This window comes from Rhinolophus sinicus, linkage group LG06, assembly GCF_036562045.2.
Source record: "Rhinolophus sinicus isolate RSC01 linkage group LG06, ASM3656204v1, whole genome shotgun sequence".
NCBI lineage: Eukaryota > Metazoa > Chordata > Mammalia > Chiroptera > Rhinolophidae > Rhinolophus > Rhinolophus sinicus.
The window spans coordinates 156,817,293-156,839,494 of record NC_133756.1 but is presented as its reverse complement, the minus strand read 5'-3'; the positions used below and the strand labels follow the sequence as shown (position 1 = coordinate 156,839,494).

General features: G+C 36.2%; 1 protein-coding gene across 1 annotated transcript; it reads right to left on the bottom strand.

Annotated features, from left to right (window-relative positions):
* Positions 1-341: 341 nt before the first annotated feature.
* Positions 342-21,403, bottom strand: MS4A5 (membrane spanning 4-domains A5). The gene is made up of 5 exons (XM_019753999.2): positions 21,251-21,403; positions 15,244-15,372; positions 12,757-12,813; positions 11,640-11,792; positions 342-452 (listed from the first exon to the last, which is right to left on the bottom strand). Exons 1-5 carry the CDS (start codon positions 21,401-21,403, stop codon positions 342-344), a joined length of 603 nt encoding a protein of 200 aa, XP_019609558.1.
* Positions 21,404-22,202: the final 799 nt, after the last annotated feature.

Here is a 22,202-nt window from a genome sequence, read left to right as displayed (position 1 = left end):
TAGAGTCTCTTGGAGAAATCCACACCCTGGGTATTGGTCCGTTTCTCTGTTTGTTACAGTGGCAACACTATATTGCTGTTCTCTAGTTCAGTGAATGCATGACTGACAGAGGAGGTGACACCAACGTGACCATATGATTTGGGGAGAGGAGGAGATGGCGTTGCAAAGAGGCAGTGTGTGTTTTATCAGCGAAAATGTTCCCCGACCCTACACCCTTGAGTCACTCCCCTTTGCTTCACAGAGTTGCCAGCCTTAAGAGTCTGTGTTCCTTTTGGCTTTTCCCACAAGCATAATTCATCTCTCCATAATATTATAACACATCTTTATTTTCACAGTGCTATTCAACACCATTCCTCGCAGTCACAGCAGTCAAAGGGTCTAGTCAAAATTGCGAAGGACATAGAAATGAGCAATTCAATAATGCTGAAGGCCATCAACATAGTCAAAACTCCCTGTAATAAGAGAAACAGAAATGAAGAGTCATGGTCTTAGCACAATAATGGGTTTTCTGATGGCAATGAGGTGGCAATAGCTGGGAGAAGGATCCCTAACCTGTCTCAAGTGTATCTGATGCTTAGGAAGCAAATCAGTGGGGGCTCATGACAGTGTACAGCTGTTTTAGTATAACACAGTACCATACCACACAGCACCACACAACACAGCACCACACAACAGGTAACACACAGCACCATACAACACAGCACCGCACAACACATAGCACCACACAACACAACACAGCATCACACAACACAGCATCACACAATACACAACACATAGCATCATACAATACAACACAGCACCACACAACACAGCACCACACAACACAGCACAACAAAGCACAACACACAACACACAGCACAACACACAACACATGGCACAACACACAGCACAACACAACATAGCACAGCACCGCACAGCACAGCACCGCACAACACAGCACAACACACAGCACACAGCACAACACAACACAGAATATTATTTTTTTAAGCATATAAAATAGTCTACTTTCTAAAGTATGTGTAGGAAATACTCCATTTCATAAATAAAATACAAAGAAATAATATCAAAAAATGATCTGTTGAAGGAGAACCAAAAGTTAAGAAACAGGAAAAAGATAGAAGCAAAAATAGAAAAGAAAAGAAAAAGAGGGAAAAGAGAAAACTACAGGCCCAGAAAAAGAGGAACATGCAGAAAAAGATGCATAAAAAGAAGCACAGGCTCAGTACCATTTTGTGTCCTTTTCATCATTGCTAAGGACCTTTAAAATGCTGTATCCTGACCGCTAACAGCACAGATAGGATGCACACCTTGTTAGGCGTTCAGAGGCTCGACACACTGGTGTTTAGCCTGTGATGGTTTGTAAAGATGACTATGGCTGACATCCTGTTCTACAACCATATTCGCCAATGTGTTTTGACTATAGGATGAAAAACTGTTTAGAGTCACAGGGTTTTTAGTGCACACATAATATATAATATGCCATGATGTACATAGTTGCCATCATTCATTTATTCTTTGGTGACAGGAAATAATTAATTTCCACTTCCTCCTCTGCTGTTCTGTTATTATTATTTTTTTTTAATTATTATTGGGGAATGTTGGGGAACAGTGTGGTTTTTTTTCCAGGACCCATCAGCTCCAAGTCATTGTCCTTCAATCTAGTTGTGGAGGGCGCAGCTCAGCTCCAAGTCAAGTTGTTGTTTTCAATCTAGCTGTGGAGGGCACAGCTCACTGGCCCATGTGGGAATCGAACTGGCGGCCGTGGTGTTATGAACACTCTACTCTAACCAACTGAGCCACCCGGCAGCCCCTCTTTTCTGTTTTTGTTTGTTTGTTTTTACCACACTGAACAATGCTGCAATAAGTATTCTTGCACACAAACCCTTACAGGTGGTTTAATTGCTGTGGAGATAGATACCTGCATTAACAGGTATGTGTATCTTTCACAGAAGTAAATATCTCCTTGCTTTCCAAAATGATAGTGACATTTTCACATTTCAACCACTGATATACAAGAGCATACTTTTCACCATTTTCCTACCTGTGATCATTTTTAAAACTCTCTAATTTTTGCCAATGTAGTGAATGTAAATCTTAGTCCATAGTTAACTTAATTGGCATTTCCCTGACTATTAGTGATTTTGAGCATCACTCTATGAGCTGGTTTGACCACTACAGTTGCATTTTTGTAAATTCCTTCTTCATAATCTTAGTCTATTTTTTATTGTGTTCTTGACTTTTGTGTGTTATATTCAATCTTTGTATATATAAGTAAAAACATTAAAACTTTGCTGTTATCTGCTTTAAAAATATTTTTCTAATTCTTTTACCATACCAGAGTTTATACGTAAATATATATATGTTACTCGTTTTTGCTTTCCAAATCAAGATATAGTATACATTTCCATCACCTCAGTAAGTTCTTTTGTGTCCCTTTCCAGTCAATCCCCCTACTTCATTCAGAGGGAACCACTATTCCGATTTCTAGCACCATTTATTAAATTTGCCTGCTCATTTTTGTATCTGGATTTATTTGCTCAGTATAATGGATTGACATTCATCCATGTTGTTGCCTGTATCAGTAGGTTGTTCCTTTTATTTTGCTGCTAAGTAGTATTCTATTGTTTGACTAATCACAGTTTATTAGCCACTCTGCTGTTGATAGACATTTGAATTGTTTCTAGTTTTTAACGACGATGCATAGATTTGCTATGAACATTCTTGCATTTATTGCTGAGACATAAAATAGGTATGTGCTTAATTTTGTAAAAAACTACCAACTAGTTTCCCAAGGTGGTTGAACCATTTTACACTCCCTCCAAAAACGTATAAGAAGAATTCTGGTTGCTTCACATTCCTGCCAACACTTGGTTTTGCCAGTTCTTTCAATTGAAGTCATTTTGGTGTATGTGCAGTGGTATCTTATTGAATTTTAATTTGCGTTTTTCTGGTAACTAATAATGTTGAGCACATAGTCACCAGCCATTAGTGTATCTTCCTTTGTGAAGTCTTACTCATTTTATTTTTTTGTCTTTGTATTATGGATTTTCAGGGATGCTTAATATACTCTGGATATGGGTTCTCTGTCAGATATACGTATTGAGGAGATTATCTCCCATTCTGTGCTTGCCTTTGCACTTACTTTTTAAAAAATTGAGATATAATTGACATACAACATTGTGTAAGTTTAAGGTGTACAATATATTGGTTCGATATATTTATAATTGGAATATGATTCCCACCATAATGTTTGTTAGTTAAAATCTCCATCACATCACATAATTATTATTTCTTTTTTGTGGTGAGAACATTTGTGATCTAATTTCCTAGCAACACTGAAGTATATAACACAGTATTGTTAACTATAATCACAAAGTTATTATTAGATCTCCAGAATTTGTTCATCTTCTAACTGGAAGTTTATACCCTTTGACCACTAGCTCCCCAAATCCCCCACCCCCCCAGGCCCTGGGAACCACCATTCTACTCTCTGTTTCTACAAATTTGGCTCTTTTTGGATTCTACATGTGAGTGATATCATGCAGTATTTGTTTTTCTCCACCTGACTTATCTCACTTATCTGGCTTATCTCCTCAAGTTTATTGCAAACGGTAGGATTTCCTTCATTCTCATGGCTGAATAATATTCCACATATACATATTGGAATAATATTCTTTATATATATTATATATATCTCACATTGTTTATCCATTCATCCATCAATGGACACTTAGGTTGTTTCCATATCTTGGCTATTACAAATAATGCTGCAGTGAACATAGGGTGCATATATCTTTTCGAATTAGTGTTTTTGTTTTCTTCAGATAAATACCCAGAAGTGGAATTGCTGGATCATATAGTAGTTAATTTTTTGAGGGACCTCTGTACTATTTTCCCATAGTGGTTGCACCATTTATATTCCAACCTGCAGTGCACAGCTTTCCCTTTTCTCCATATCCTCTCCAATACTTGTTATTTCTTATCCTTTTTTATAATAGCCATTGTATAAAATGAGAGGTGATCTCTCATCGTGGTTTTAATTAGCGTTTTCCTGATGATTCCTTGTGCTGAACGGCTTTTCATGTATTTGTTGGCCATCTGTATGTCTTCCTTAGAAAAATATCTATTCAGATCCTCTGCACATATTTTAATAGAATTGTGTTGTTGTGTTTTTTTACTACTGAGGTGTATGAGTTCTTTATATATTTTATATATTAGCTCCTTATAAGATATACGATTTATAAATATGTTCTCCCATTCCATAGGCTGCCTTTTCATTTTGTTGATGGTTTCTTTTGCTGTGCAGAGGCTTTTTAGTTTGTGTAATCCCACATGTTTATTTTGGCTTTTGTTGCCTTTGCTTTGGGTGTAAAAAAAAAAAAAAAAGTCATTGCCAAGACATATGTTAAAGAAGTTACCATCTATGTTTTTTCTTTTATTTCCTACTAGAAGTTTTATCATTTCACATCTTACATTCAAGTCTTTAATCCATTTAGAGTTCATTTTTGTTTAAGGTGTAATAACAATGGTCCAGTTTCATTCTTTTGATGTGGCTGTCCAGTTTTCCCAACACTAGTGGGAAGACTGTCCTTTCCCCACTGTATATTCTTGGCTCTTTTGTTGTACATTACTTGATCATATATGTGTGGGTTTATTTCTAGGCTCTCTGTTCTGTTCCACTGATCTATATGTCTTTTGTCAATACTATACTGTTATGATGACTATAGCTTTGTAATATAGTTTGAAATCAGGAAGTATGATACGTTTAGCTTTATTCTCCTTAAGATTGCTTTGGCTATTTGGGGTCTTTTGTGCTTCCATACAAACTTTAGGATCTATCCCGCTCCCCCCCTCCCCATTTCTGTGAAAAATGCCATTGGAATTTTGGTAGTGATTGCATTGAATTTGTCAATTGCTTAGGTGGTATGGACACTTTAACAATATTAATTCTTCCAAACCATGAGCAGGGGATATCTTTCCATTTATTCATGTCTTCTTCAATTTCTTTCTTCAATATTTTATAGTTTTTAGTGTAGAGATCTTTCAGTTCTTTGGTTACATTTATTCCTAAACATTTTCTTTTTTTTGATGTGATTGTAAATGTGATTGTTTTCTTAATTTTTCTTCTTGGTAGTTTGTTATTAGTGTTAGAAATGCAAGTGATTTTTGTATATTGATTTTGTGTCCTGCAATTTTACTGAATTCATTTATTCTAACAATTTTTTTTTGGTGGAATCTTTAGGATTTTCTATATATAATATCATGTCATCTGCAAACAGACTGATTTACTTCTTTTCTGATTTAAATGCCTTTTATTATTTATTTATTTATTTCCTAATTGCTCTGGCTAGGACTTCCAGTACAATGTTTAATAGAAATGGTGAGAGTGGCATCATTTTCTTGTTCCTGATCTTAGAGGAAAAGCTATTGCTTTTTATTGTTGACTATGATGTTAGCTGTGGGCTTGTGATATACCTTTTATTATGTTCAGGCACATCCCTCTATCGCAACGTGTTTAGAATTTGATTTTTTTTTCATAGGAGGATGCTGAATTTTGTCAAATTCTTATTCGGCATGTTTAAGATGATTATATGATTTCTATACTTTATTACGTTAATGAGGTATTGAGCCATCCTTGCATCCTGGAATAAATCCCACTTGATCACAGTATATTATCTTTTTAATATATTGTTGAATTCAGTTTGTTAATATTGTGTTGAGGATTTTTTGCATTTACATTCATCAGGGATATGGGCCTGTAGTTTTCTTTTCTTGCAGTGTTCTGGTCTGTTTTGGTATCAGGATAATGCTGACTTTGTAAAATGAAATTTAAACCTCCACTTCTATTTTTTGGAAGAGTTTGTGAATGATTGGTATTAATTCCTCTTGATAGTAAATGTTTGGTAGAATTCACGAGTGAAGCCATCTGTTTCTAGACTTTTCTCTGTTGGGAGGTTTTGACTACTGATTCAATATCCTTATTAATATTAATAATTAGTCTGTTCAGATTTTATATTTCCTGTATTTTAAAGTGAGTATTTTTTTGTTTTGTTTGCCCAGTGTGTAGGAGTCAATCAGCTGGTTTATGGATTTCTTTCACAGGGAATTGTTCCATATATAGCTGTAAATTTGGTATGTTCATGAGAGGAAGGGAGTTTAGGAGCCTCCTATGTCACTATCTTTAAAGACTGCCTATGATATTTTATTATAGCAGGCTGAGCAGACTAATAGAAAGCCCTAACTCTTGATGTCTTACTTTCTTGATATGGATATTTGGATAATTTATTTTTCAATACTTCTTCTTTTTCAATGTTTCAATTTAAGGGTATAGAGTTTCCTCTAAACATACTTTAGTCGCATCCGATAAAATTTGGTATGAATATTTCATTATCATTTTATTTTAATATATTTTTAATTCTTCTTAGAGCCTTGCAAAATTTAGAATTTCCAAGGTGTTTTGGAATTGTTAGTTGTTTTTTTTCCTGACATCTAATAGTTCCATTGTATTCAGAGAACATATACTCCTTTCAGTTTCATTAAGAATTATCCTATGGCTCAGTGTGTAGTTTTATTGAGTGTTCTATGTGAAATCTTTCAATTATTATTTGTCAGTTAACATCTTTATTTCACCTTCACTTTTGATGAACATTTTAACCAGGCATAGAATTCCAGGTTAATAGTATTTCATTTGAGCACTTTAAAAATGTTTTTCCATTATCTTCTGGCCTCCATCAATTTTGTTCAAAAGTAGTTAACAGTATTCTGCAGTTCTTTGGTGCAGTGTATTATACACAGCATTTAGATCTATTTTCTTAATTGTCTTTTTCAAAATCCTATAATTTTATTATCTTTCTGCATATCATTTCAGTTACTAAGAGCTGTGTGCTAAAATTTCTTTTGATGATTTTACCTTTTTCTACTTATGTTTTTAAGTTTTGTTAGCTTTCCTCTTAATATTTTGAGCTGTGTTATAAGGAGAAATCAAACCTAGAATTGTGATATTTTTCTCTTGGTTTGATCCTTTTATCATTATGAAAGTCCCCGTATCCTGGAAGGCTTTTTGCCTTAAGTTTATTTTTTTTGTTATTACTATAGATAGATGCCTCTGGCAAACATTATGCAGTTCTGTTCTTTTTTAAACTCACTGTGACAACCTCTGTTTTTTAATTGGAGTAGTTCACATTTAATATGGTTACTGATATATTTATATTTAAATATCTCATTATTTATTTTTAAAATGCTCCATTTGTTATTTTTCTCTTTATTTTCAAACTTGAATTAATAAACTATTTAAAAATTATGTTTTGATTATTCTAATTTATCATTTGTCTAAGTTTACTTATTCTACATTAAAAAATTATTTTTCAGATGAGATCGGGCGCATTCAGGGTGGTAAGAGAGGGCTGGTAGATGAGGGTAAAGAGGATCAAACATACGGTGATGGAAAGAGAACTGACTCTGGGTGGTGAGCAAACAATGTGATATATAGATGATGTATTACAGAATAGTACATCTGAAATCCATGTAATTTTACTACCAATTGTCACCCAATAAAGTTTAATTTAAAAAAAAGAAAAGATTTTTCAAAGTGAAGACTATAGAAATTACCAACTGCCTCTTTAACTTACAATAGATATCACATCTCAGACAATGCTAGGATGTAAGAGAATTCTTTAATTCTATTTATACCCTTCCTGCTCTTATACCATTTTGTCATTTAAACACCACAAAAAATTACTATTTTTTAAACATTCCACATGTTTTTAGTTTTATCCTCAAATTTGCCATTTTCAATGCCCTTTATTCTTTCTAGCAGTACTGTGTTTTCCTTTGGTGTTTATCTCATGAGATTCCCTCTGCTTAAAGAAAGCCTTTAGTATACCCTTTTAGTGCAGGTTTGCCAATGCCAAATTTTTTCAGTTTTTGTTAGATATTTTTACTTCAACTTTACTTTTGAAGAATATTTTCCCTTACATTTTATGCTCAATTCATTTTTATCAAGTGTGCCATGGAAATAAAATAGATTTTTAAAAAATCTTTTCAACAAATGGTGCTTGGACAACATGCAAAATAATAAAGTTGAACTGTTTCCTGACACCATACACAAAAATTAAGATGGCTCATATAGCTAAATATAAGCACTAAAACAATAAAAGTTTTAGAAGAAAATACAGGAATACATCTTCATGACCTTGGGGCAGGCAATGGTTTCTTAGATACAACACCAAAAGCACAAGCAACAAAATAAAAACAATAAATTGGACTTCATCAAAATTAAGAACTTTTACTTTGCAAAGAATGAACTTAATGTATGCAAATTGTTAAAAATCTTTTATGTAATTAAAGAATGCCAGAATGTAAATTAGACTGTGACAAAGTAATCCAATTGCCTCACACATATGTAAAATAAGCTCACTGACGAGGGTTAGGGGTGGAGGTAGGTGCTTAATGAAGTTGCTTTGGAAGTCAATGGAGTCTTTAAAACTAAATGCAAAAGTAACTAACTATAATCACTGTTTCCAATGGATTTATCAGTTAAATATAACTTGTCACTTATATTTATAAGTTATGTTTATCAATTTGATAAGTTATTATTTACCATTTATAAATTGTTTCCCATGGCGGTATCATTTAACAATCTGACACTACTCTGCATGTATAAACTAATTGAAAAATGAAGGAAATGGATAGAGGATGGTGGGAGTGAGGTTTCTCACTGTTGGAGGGGGAGGTTACAGATAATCGATGGGGGGGGTGTGTTAAAATGATCCATGTAGTGATGGATTAGTGCTGTAAACATATTATGAAACTCAAGCCCAGACTAATGTAGATGTTGATGGATACATAAAGAAATATTTATAGATGTGTGTATGTACATGGGTTAGTACACACACATATTTCCTGCTCTGTCAGCTGGGAGGGCCTCAGAAGCAATGGTACACCAGTAGTGGAAAGTACACCTAGTGCTCATACCTTGGTTTCTAATACCATTCTCCAACAAAAGGAACCAGAGCTCCTTGGAGAATTGGCCTATTGTAGGCCTACGGCAGGAGATACATAAGAGGAGCCTGGAGAATCTTGTCATGCCAGAAAGTATGGAAACACTAAAACAAACCCCCACCCCCCACTCATCACAATATAGGGATATGTCAAAGGATCACAGGAGCCAACTGAAAGAGCTCCCAATGGCTAAAATTGAACAATTTGCACAACGAAATGAATAGTTTTCGATCGTAACCCAGAGTATAAAATAAATACCCATACATCCATACTGACATAAATACATGATTAAATAAATAAGTAAATAGAGGAAGAATAGATAAATTCCCAGTTTAGAAGAATTTAAAATAATTTAGGCATATACTCTGTCTTCAAGGAGTTGGCACCTACCTCCCTATGTTTGTTGCCCACAGTGACTTCATTCCAAAGACTACAGTATAGAAAGGGGGGAAGCAGTAACTTGATACTGAGATGTATTCAGTTTATGAAGATGCATCAAGCTGTACACTTACTCTTAAATTTATAAAAGTTTAAAAAATATGTTGAACACTTCAACATTACATCTGTCTTTTTATGTGGAAGCCTGCAAATGATTCCAGGAAAACCTATTGACCATACAAACTGAATTTATCAAATGTTCTGAGGTCTAAGTCTCAGTAGGGTCTCAAAAATATGAGTATAGAGTATATATATGAATATATATATATATATATATATATATATATATATATATATATATATATATATATATTGCCTGAAAGGATAAATTTACTCAAAGGGTCATCCAGGTGAGGACTGGTCAGATTTTGTAAACTAAAACAGCAATCTTATTTTTGAAATACATACGTCTGTGAAGAATTACATGAGTGTGAATTATAAAATGTCAAAATAGGTTATTTTGAATGGAAGGCTAGACCTCCACCCTGGAGGGCCCTGTCATACTTCCTTCCAGTTACTATCTCTCCCAAGGTAGCCATTATTCTAATTGCTTTTTTTTTTTTAAAGACAATCTGCCATTTTTCACTGGTTACTTAAAATTTTTCTTTGTCTTTTGTTTTCTATATTTTCATTGTAATGTTTCTCCGTGTTTGGAGTTCACTGGACCTCTTGCTTATTTGGGCTAATGCTATTCATTGGTTTAAAAATCTGTCATTTTCTCTTTCTCATTCTCTTTATAATTCTAATCAAGTTCATGTTAGACTTGTTTACTCTGTTTCATATCCCTACTCTTTCTTCTGTATTTTTTGCTCCATGAAATGTGATTCATTCTGATTTATCTAGTGTGTACTATCAAATATTGTACCAAATTTTGTCGGAGTTTTGTGAGTCTATTGGATGTTTCCCCCAGATAGCCTTTGGTTTTGGTTTTGTCAGATGCTAGATGCACCAAATACCAAGTCCAAATTCAGGCTTGTGCATTCTTCACTCACCCAGTTGATGTCTACCCAAGGTTAAAATCCCAGTGGGGATGGGGGATGAGGGGATGTTGTCAGGGGCTCTGGTCTGTGCCCACAGTTTGTCAAGGACTTTTTCTTTCTCACTCTGTTCAGTAAATTTTCTCTGCTACTATATGGCAGAGTACTTTGTATGTCTTTTTGCCTTTACCTGAAGAGTGTTAATACTCTATCAAGGAATGTCTTTTCTATGTCTTCCTATCTTCACTGGACTCTGGGCCTTGATTTCTTTTTCCTTCACCGCACTTAGGCTGGGAATCAGATTCCAACTGAGCAGACTTGGCAAGTGGCCTTGAGGTATAAACAGCTTTATTGCTTTTTTACTTTCCATTGACAGACTTCAAGTTAAGCTTTCATCTAAAATTTGATCTAGGAGTTACAGATCACTTTTCACCTCTTCAGTGCTTGTAAGGTGTTTTAAATTTTTTTTTCCAATGTAGCTTTTTAGTTTGTTTTCAGAGAAGGGTTGATCCACACAACCCATTTCACTATTACCAGAACCAGTCTCTCTATTTTCTTCTCTTCTCCTGTTTCTGGTGGTCCTGGTACATCCAAATGCCTAGTATTCTAAGTATTTCTTAGAAGCTTCCATGTGAAATATTTCACTTCTATTAGGACTCCCTTTTCAAAAAGTTAGGCAATTAGTTTTCAACTTTCTCAGCAATTTTTAATGGGTCTTACTGGCTATCTTTTTCTCTTCATGTAGATTCATATCTTTTATATTCCTTTGCACTAATTTTAGTGTGATTTTAGAAAACGCAGAAATAAATGCCTGTTTTCAGTCTACCCTGTTTTATCAGAAGTCCAGTCTAAGTATTAAAACCCAGACTGTAAGAATACTCCACTCGTGATTCCAATGTACATCCAGGACTGTGAACTACTACCACACTGCTATACCTGTATTTTTCTTTTAGCATATCACTTATCGTTTATATTATACTCATTGACGTACATGTGTTATCTCCTCTACTCATCTATGAATTCCTAAAGTTGGAGGTTATAATGTGTTTATTTTTCTATTCTACAGTTTCTGGCTTAATGTCTATCAGGTACTATGATCTCTGGAAATGTTTGTGAATTAAAGAAAATGTGTCTGCAACGTTATTTGGACGGTGCTGATTGGGTGCTCATAAGTCTTTATGACCAAACCCATTACTCCTCACCTGAAAATGGCAGCATACTTACAATGAATAGGGCAGTAACAGCCTTGCACTCACTAACTTCTCCAGCATAGCCACAAAGGTAATTTTGATCTACAATGAAACCAAATGCAAGAAGAATGATTCCAGCTATTGCTGCCAGGGCACTAAAAAAATTCATTGATCGGCTCATCTTCACCTGAAAGAGAATAAGAACATAACACAGTGGCTCAGGCCCAGTCTGAGTTGACGGAACAATGGGTGGGGAGACTGGAGAGCAGGATTTTAGTCACAGCATGGCAATGCCACGAAACAGCTGTGTCATCTCGTGTGAGTCACTTTAGCTCTTTGGGCTTCAGGCCCTCATTTACAGAATGAGGGGATCCAGTGAACTTTTAATAATCCTCCCATCCCCCATAAACTGTGCCTAAATTAAATCCCATTTAATTGGGGTGGGGTATTCACTGGACAAATGAAGCTTTTAGGGGTAGCATTGCATTGCATTTTGATGCGCTGGTAAAAGTCGTGACCCATTTACATGCTGGTTTTATGACTGTTTAACTAAACATTATATTTATTGGCAATTTTTATTTCTTCCTAAAACTACAAATCTACAGGAGATATCCTTTGCTGAAAATAATTTATTGGCTTATTAATTAACAGCTCATATCTTTGATTCTTTGAGCAGAATAAAAATATCCTACTTATAATTTATCTGTGTTAGAATTTCACATTCATCGACTCTGTATTATTTATTTTTAGATTCTGCTTATCAGGTTTATTTATGTTGTTTACAGTGTCCCTATCATATGAGTCAAACTACAGCTTATCGAAGTGTCTGTCATGCAACAGACACCAAAAATACCTGGAGAAAGAATGATGAGTTACTGAAATAATGACACCCATTCTGCCGTTTAGCTGAAGAATTTGAACAAGTCATTTATTCTATGCCTCAGTGTCTCTATATATAAAAATCAGAATTACACTAGTTGACCTAGAAAAGTCTCTATGAAAAAAAGAAGTAAATAATATTGATTGGTATCAATAATTGACAGTTTGTGCAATTTTAGTGGCTTAATGATTTTCCAAATTCATTTCCAAGGCTAGAATAAATTATTTATTACAAAGTTATAAATTTTTAATGAAAGGAAAATATAACTCACCAGAGTTTCTGTGGTTTTTCTTTCCAATGCAACTAGGAAGGCTCCGGAATTAATGAACTGTTACAAAGAATAAATATCTTAGCTATGGACATGTTTAGCTGATATTAAAGAGTTCTCACAGACTTTTACATGTTTCTTTTACAGACACTCCTTCGTACTTCACACAATCCTCAGGGATATGAGAAGGGTGAGATGCTTTGTATGGTTGTCCATAAATGAATAGTAGACAAAATACTAGACTAGAAATTTGCTTTAGCCTTAACTGTTTATTTGAACATGATAACTTGTTTTAACCTCACTAGGCTTTAGTTTTCTCATCCATCTCCCTGAGTAGCGACTGCAGACTCAGCTTGGATATCCTGACATACTGTAGTCAAATCAGTTTGCAATCAATATGATCAGATTCCATTATTCTTCTAAGAACATCCTTCACACCCATTTGCAATCCAATATCCAATGTGCTCTCTTGGATGGGAACATAGGTGGAGTTGGAGCCAATATTCTGGGAATTTTGAGAGCATCCCAAGAATTTTCATGGTGGTGAGTCATCTGTGGCATCACCATTGTGTAGCAGAAACTTCAAATCCGATTACAACACACCCATTTTTACATTTCTAGTTGCCTTGCCTGGTGTTTCTACAGCTTCATCCCTTCACTCTTAATCTCTGCACTGAACTCTTAACAGTTTTCAGAATAGAAAGTGTTCTCCTGTGCCTCAAACTTTTTTCTCATGTTTCTCCTTTGTCATACAGCAAGATATCCCTACACACCCTGGCATCCAACCATCTCCACGTCCCTTCTCTGTATATGTCCTCATCTGATTAACTTCCTTTAAAACCCAGTCAAGCTGGAAATGTCTCTGGGCAACTTCCCCTCTGTTTTGTAGGTGCTTTTCCTAGTGAGGCAGTTTGTGTGTCTTCTGTCACCAGTCATTGCACCACATGGTAATTGATTCTCCACTCAGCTGCAACCTTGAGACCAGGACTGCCTTTTCTCTGAATCCCTATACACTACCCGTTATCTAGCACTAAATTAATATAAAATAATGTTTATTGAATGTGATTAAATGTGGTCTAATAAATGCGTTTGTGCAGCTCAAAGGTACATCTAAGAAGCCTTCTCTCTTCTCTGAAGACTAAATTGAGCCTTCATCTTGGCTTACATAAGCACTTTCTACATCTCTGTGGTATCATTTGTCACATTGCCTGGAAATGACCTGTTTACATGTTTTCTTTCTTGCTAGACTGAGGGGCATTTGAAGGAAGAGCCCATGTATTATTATTTTTGTTTGTTTGGTGTTTGTTTTCCCCCCAGTTTTATTGAAATACAATTGACATACACCATTGAATAAGTTTAGGGTATGCAGCATGATTTGACTTATATATATATCATGAAATGATTGCTACAATAAGTTTAGTTAATATCCATAATCTTATATAGATAGGAAAAAGGAAAAATAAAGAAAGAAATGTGTTTTTCCTTGTGATGAGAAGAACTCTTTGGATCTAATCTCTTAAAAATTTTCATATTTATCACAGCAGTATTAACTGTAGTCACCATGTATAGGATTGTAGATTTCATCCTTAGTACTTTTTTCTCTTATAACTGGAAATTTATACCTTTTGATTACCTTCATCCACCTTCACCCTTCGCTCACTCTCTGTCTCTGGTAACCACAAATCTGATCTCTTTCTCTTTTTTCTTCTTTTCTTTTTCTTTTTTAGATTCCACATATAAGTGACAACATACAATATTTGTCTTTCTCTGTCTGACTCATTTTACTTAATATAATGCTCTCAAGTTTCATCCAGGTTGTCACAGTGGCAGGATATCCTCTTTTTTATGGCTGAATAACATTCCATCCTATCTACTATCTATCTATCTATCCATCTATCTGTCTAATATAGCTATATCTATCTAATTATATCTAGATCTAGCTCTAGGTATAATAACTTCTTTATCCATTTGTCCGTAGATGGACACTTAAGTTTTCTCCATGTGTTGGCTATTGTAAATAATGCTGCTGTGAATATGGGGGTACATACATCTCTTTGACATAGTGCTTTTGTTTCCTTTGGATATATTCCCAGCTGTGAAATTGCTGGATCATGTGGTAGTTCTAGTTTTAATTTTTTGAGGAGCCTGCATACTGGTTTCCATAGTGAGGGCCCACATATTATTACCTTTGGATCCTCATTGCCTTCCTCTATGTGTCTGGCTTATAATAAATAGTAACTAATTTTGAATGAATGCATGGATAAATAACCTCAAGACACAAGGAAATATTCCCAAAGGAACTTTAAGACCCAATATGAGATGTTAGTAACTCTGATGAATTAATGGGGAAATAATTTCAACAAGGTTGATTTTTATTTTAATTTTTCAAAGCCTATCATACAACTGAATGTAGCTCATTTCATAACTAAGGCACTAATATGCCTGTTAGTGAAATTTGGCTTCAAATTTAGCTCGATTGACTATACTCACCAAAATGGAGCTCCAGAATGGATATCCTGTAACAAATATAAAGGGGAACCTTGGGTATGGTTTTTCAAAGGTGAAGAGAAAAATAACTCCAAAGGAAAAGTTCATCAGTCCAAACAAGATCTGGATAGCCTGTAAATAGAGGAAAAAAGACACGGTGAGGAAATAGCAAAATGGTGGGTTCTTTCGAAAACTTAGAAGATCTCCTTTTCATAAAAGGATTTGACAATTACCCTCTTTTATAAATAAGAGAAGGACAGCAAAAGTCCCTTAATGATGCACCCAGGTATTTTCTTGATCCCTGTCTATCTGGTATTTGGTAAAAGGTAAAATGATCTAAATCAATGCTCCTGAAAATACAGTCCATAGATCAGCAACCATAGGATCACCTGGGAATTAGAAATGCAAATTATTAGGCCAAATCCTATATGAACTGAATAGAATCCCTAGGTTAAAACTGAAAATAGAACTACCATGTGATCCACCAGTCCCGCTTCTGGCTGTATATCCAAAGGAAATGAAATCACTACCTTGAAGAGATAACTGCACTTATTCAGTGCAATATTATTTACAATAAACAAGACATGGAAACAACCTAAGTGTCCATTGATGGATGAAAGGATAAAGAAAGTGTGGTGTATATATACAGTGAAATACTATCCAGCATAAAAAGAGAAAGAAACTCTGCCATTTGCAACAACATAGATGAACCTAAAGGGCATTATGTTAGGTGAAATAAGTCAGAGAAAGACAAATTTTGTATAATTTTCTTTATATGTGGAATCTTAAAACATCGAACTCATAGAAACAGAGTAGCATGGTGGTTGCCAGGGGTGGAAGAGTGGGGAGAATGGAGAGATGTTGATCAAAGGATATAAACTTCCAGTTATAAGTTTTGGGATCTAAAGCACAGCATGATGACTACAGTTAACAATACTGTATCTTATACTTGAATGGACTATGCGAGTTGAGCTTTAATGCTCTCACTAGCATAAAAACAGAATGGCAATTACATGAGGTGAAAGATGTGATAACTAACATTTTTGTGGTAAACATTTTGCAATATATGGGTATATCAAATCATCACATTGAACATCTTAAGCTTACACAATGTTAGATGTCAATTACATCTCAATAAAGCTGGGGGAAAACCTGCAAGTCTTTAGCATACAAATTCTAAAGTTTGAGAAGCAGTGGATTCTAAATCACTGGACCAGCCTGGCCTCAAGCAGAGTGGATTATCAGAACACCCTTCTGTTGACAACAAGTCCTCTGAACCTGTGGAGGAATTTTCACATCCCTGGGTTCAGAGCACTCCCTCACCTTTTCTGTTTTTTCTTCCTATGTTACTACAAAAGCACTTTCTATACCTGTGACACACTACAGTACCAAGCAGTGGTTTGACAAATGCTAGGGAAGATTCATGAGAATGACGTGAAGAATGGAAGGTGTAGGATGTATGAATCTATATCCTCTGGTCTCTTTTATTCCCAGTCCACCTTCTCGGTCTGAGTACAATCTCATATACTCTCATAGCAACTTTTCCTTTAAGTAGGTGAGCTGTAGACGATATTATTTTCCTCAACTCCAGACCAACATTTTTAGCTCCTGTCAAACATCTCCACTTGAATGTCCCACAGTTACCTTATATTCAATATGTCCAAAAGTGAGTTCACTTTTGTCCCTTTAAATCTTTTCTTCTTTCTGTGTGTTGTACATTCTATGGGTTTTGGTAAATGTGTAACAACAAGTATCCACTATTATAGTGCAGTACAGAATAGTTTTCCTACTCTAAAAATCCTCTGTCTTCCATCTATTCATTGCTCCCTTCCTCCTCCATCCCCTGGCAACCACTGATCTTTTTATTGTTTCCATATTTTGATGTTTCCAGAATGTCCTGTAGTTGGAATCATATAGTTTGTTGGCTTTACAGGCTGACTTCCTTCACTGTGCATTTTAGGTTCCTCCATGTCTCTTCCTGGCTTGAGGACTCATTTACTATGAGCACTGAATAATATTTTTTGGTATGGATGTACCACAGCTTATCTTTCCATTCTGATTTTTCTTATTTCTTAATTTGTATTTTTTAATCCTCTTATATCTTTTAATTCTAGTTTGTTCTCTCCCAGCTTTCCTTTGCCATATCCAAACTATGCTATCACGTGCTTTTGTTCATGATGCTTTCTCCTTCTAGAATATTCTCCCTCTCTCTTCTTCGTTCAGTTCCACTTATTAAAATTCCATCACTTCTTCAGAGTTCAAATTAAATGCCAAGTTTGCCATGCTGTTGCCTCATCCCTTTTAGATTGTACTAACTGTTCTCTCTGTGTGTACTAACTGTTCTACCTGGTGGGGTTACTTTGCCCCACCACCAACACCATTTGCGGCTCTCGTTAGATGCTACATTGAAGTGGTTTTTGTTTGTTTGTTTTTTGTTTTGTGTTTTTTATTGGGGAATATTGGGGAACAGTGTGTTTCTCCAGGGCCCATTAGCTCTAAGTCGCTGTCCTTTAATCTAGTTGTGGAGGGCACAGCTCAGCTCCAAGTCCAGTTGCCATTTTTAACAGGGGGCGCAGCCCACCATCCCATGCAGGAATTGAACCGGCACCCTTGTTGAGAGCTCGTGCTCTAACCAACTGAGCCATCTGGCCGCCCCGAAGTGTTTTTAATATTTTTATTTTATTTCTTCTAAATTATATATTTCTTCCCTCAATGAGGAAAACTAGGTTGTGTTTATTTCTGTAACCCTTATAGCGTCTAACATAGCTTCTTCCACATAGTTCAATACATATTGTTAAAATAATTTGAACTCTGTAGCAAACGTTTGGACACCATTATAGTCGAAAGACACTAAAACAGTTTAAACAGCTGGACCTCTTTTGCATGTCAGTGGTACTATCTTTCTCTACTTCTTTGTTTCTTTTTTCTTCTTTTTTTTTTCTGAAAAAAAGAAAAGTTAATTTCTTGGAGGCTGGGGATTGAAAGGACAAATATTTTCTAAGACAGGGCAATATTACAGCCTCAAACATACCTGAATCCCCACATTGTCTGAAATGAGGATTGGTAAATAAAAAGGTAATTAATATTCATGAAATGGTTAGATGGGTGGATGGAGAGATGAGCACTTACAATATTAATGGGATTTTCTGCAAAAGCCACATGTATAAAAATATCATGTCATGTTGTCAAACTGAATTTTTAATTTTTTAATTTTTATTTTTTTAAAGAGAAATAATTTTTTTATTATATCCTTTTAAAAAATTTTTTTGTTAGGGAATATTGGGGAACAGGACCCCAGGGCCCATCAGCTCTAAGTCATTGTCCTTCAATCTAGTTGTGTGGGACGCAGCTCAGCTCCAAGTCCAGTTGTCATTTTTGATCATTAGCTGCGAGGGGGCACAGCCCACCATCCCATGTGGGAATTGAACCAGCAACCTTGTTGTTGAGAGCTCGAACTCTAACCAACTGAGCCATCTGGCCACCCCTGAATTTTGATTGATTGGAGAAATGTAAAACTGTAGAACTCAATAACCAGGATACAGAATCTGGTCTATTGATTTCTACTTGGTTTTCTCTTTCCTTTATTTTCCCTGAACTTGGCTGGAAAAATATCTCTGAGGTGCTCAGTTTCGATATTTTTACTTTGTGAACTTTAAGAGCCCAGGGACTTTGGCTTATTTCTTTTACATTTTTCTGTCCATGGAACGTTGTACAGAAATTGGTATAGAAACATGATATATACTTCCTGAATTTAATAGAAATGAATGTTGGAATTGGCTTCTACCTTAGAACATTGTGCCGTCAGATATTTTTCCCTTTCTTCCTCCCCTTGTCCCGTCTTAGTTTAAGCTTCTATAACAAAATACCATAGACTGGGTAGGTTATAAGCAACAGAAATTTATTTCTCATGTTTCTGGAGGCTGGAAGTCTGAGAGCCAGTTGCCAGTGAGGTTGGGTTCTGGTGGGAGACTGCTTCCAGTTGCAGACTGAACTCTACTATATCCTCACGAGGTAGAAAGAGAGCTCGCTAATTCTGTGGCCTCTTCTTGTAAGGGCACTAATCCTATTCCTGAGAACTCCACCCTCGTGACCTAATTATTTCCCAAAAGACCATCTCCAAATACCCTCATCTTGGGATTAGGGTTTCAACATATGAATTGGGTGGACCACATTCAGTCCATAACATTCTGCCCCTGGTCCCCCCAAATCAATGTCCTTCTCACACAAAAAATACATTCATTCTATCATAATAGCCCCAAAGTCTTATCTTGTTTCAGCACCAACTTTAAAGTTTAAGTCCAACGGCTCATCTAAATATCATCTAAATCAGATATTGAGTCAGACTTGAGATACGATTCATCCTGAGGCAAATTCCTCTCCAGCTATGAACCTCTGCAGCCAGTCCAGTTATGGCTTCCAAAGTACAATGGTGGCATAGGTATAGAATAGATATTCCTATTCCAAAAGAGAGAAATAGGAAAGAAGGAAGGGGTGATGGGTCCCTAGCAATGCAAATTCCATTAGGTCTTAAGGCTTCAGAATAATCCTTTACGGCTTGATGCTCTGCCTCTGCATCCAATGGGATGGTGGTCTTGTCTTCAGGACCCACTGGGGTAGTGATCTTGTTCCTGCAGCTCCACTGGACAGAAGTTGTGCCCATAGGCTCTGACTGGCCCAGTCCCCAGGGTTCTGGTGGCTCTTCCCCCATGGGTTTTAGCAGAGGTCATCTGGCCTCTTGAAGCCCAGGTGGTAGCCTTGATGTTGTCTGAACTACTTTAGGGATGGTTCTTCCCATGTCTTGAAGAACAGTGTGCATTCATGGCCCAATACCTCTACTGCCTCATCCTATAAAACCCAAGAAATCTGACAGCCTTCCTTCGTTACTTCTTGTCATCTTCCCCTGACAGTTTGCCTGCTGAGGTGGCTGATTTAAGGCCTTGGTTCACACCCACACTAATCTCTTAATTAAAAGGCCCTTTGGCCATACCCCTCATGTTCTCTTCTTAACACTCTCTCAGTTTTTGCAATATGGCTAAGCTGAGAATTTTCCAAATCTTTAAGTTCTAATTACTTTTGCTTAATAATTCTGTATTCAAGTCATTTCTCTCTTCTAGCATTTTACTGTAAGCAGCCAGGAGGAACCAAACCACTTCTTCAATGCTTTGTTTAGAAGTTTCCTCAACTAAATATACAATCTTCATGGCTTGCAAGTTCTCCCACAAAACAGTAGAACACAAACACAGTTCAGCCAAGTTCTTTGCCACTTTACAAAAAAGATATCCTTTACTCCATTGTCCAATAATATGTTCCCCATTTTCATCTGACACCTCATCAGCATGGCCTTCCCTATCTATATTTCTACCATTATTCTGTCCAGGGTGACTTGGGTATTCCTTAAGATGGTGCCTTTCTCTATGGCTCTACTCTTTTCTTTTTGAGCTCTCACTAAAATTGCCTTTATAAGTCCCTTTATGAAAATCTCAGCTTCTTCTAACATGCTCCTAAAAACTCTGCTAGTCTCTACCATTACCCAGTTCCAAAGCTGCTTCCACATTTTAAGTATTTGTTATAGCAGCAACCCACTTCTTGGTACCAGTTTCTGTCTTAGTCAATTTCAGCTGCTATAACAAAATTACATAGACTGGGTGGCTTATAAACAACAGAAATTTATTTCTCACAGTTCTAGAGGCTAAAAGACTGAGATCAAGGAGATCAGAAGACTGAGATCAGTTTCTGGTGAAGACCCTCGTCTGGATTGCAGACTGCTGACTTCTCTGTTGTAACCTCACATGATGAAAAGAGAACTAGGTAACTCTCTGACCCCTTCTTACAAGGGCACTAATCCCATTCGTAAGGTCTCCACCATCATGAGCTCATTACTCCCCCAAAACCCCACCTTCAGATGCTACCACATTGGGATTATGGTTTCAAATATGAATTTTGGGGAACACAAATATTAAGTCTATAACACACCTTCACTAGAGTTTGCACTGGGGCAAATCTTACTTACCCCAAAGAGTTTCACTTTTGTAGCAAGTAATTTTGGAAAGGGAATGCTAGACTCATAGGTTGTGGTTGCATAGTCCATTGACTGAAATTCGGGAACAGTGACCTCTGGAGGAAATACCAGAAACACAGGTTTGTGTGCAGTGTTTGAATCCATGATAGCGTCGTTGATCTTTTGAAGTGAAAAACTGATTTAGTTGGTACTTCAGTCTAGACCATGTTCTTCTCCTGTCCCAAGGCTGTGTGGAGCCCTGGCAGTGTTGTGCTTTGTCTTAGAATTATAGAATCATAGAGTCACAGAGTCATGGAACCTCTGGACTGGTCAAGATCTCAAGAAGGTGAGTGAGTAAAAGGACCAAGTCTACCGGTCAGAGGACCTGACTGGTAGTCCTTGTTCAGTCAAAAACTCACTGTGACCTTGGGAAAGTCAATCCCTCCCTCTTGGTTTCAGCTTCCATATATGTACATTGATCAGGTTGCACTAGAAGATCTATAAAGACATTTCAAGTCCCAAATAAATGAGTATTGTGAACATTTATTCTAGTTCTCTATCTTCAGGCAGGTAGAGGACAAACCCCACAGGCCACAAAATTAATTCACTACTGCTTGAAGTAGACAGAGTGTCTATTTAGCCTGTCACGTTTGTTTTTTGCCATCTGATTTTGTTAGCTTTCATAGCTTTAGCTATGAACAAACCACCCTGAAACTTAGTGGCTTCAAACAACCACCATTTGATTTTGCTCACAATTCTGTAGATCATATGGGTGGTTCCATTGTTCTGGTCCAGCTCAGCTCTTCTCTTCCAGGTTTTCTCATGCATCTGTGGTCAACTGGGGAAGTGATCAGCACTAGATGATTTAGTATAGCCTCAATCACGTATCTGGCAGTTGGCAGACAATTTGTTCTCCTCTGATTCACAAATGTTTCTCAAAACTGTTGAATCATGTGTGCTAATG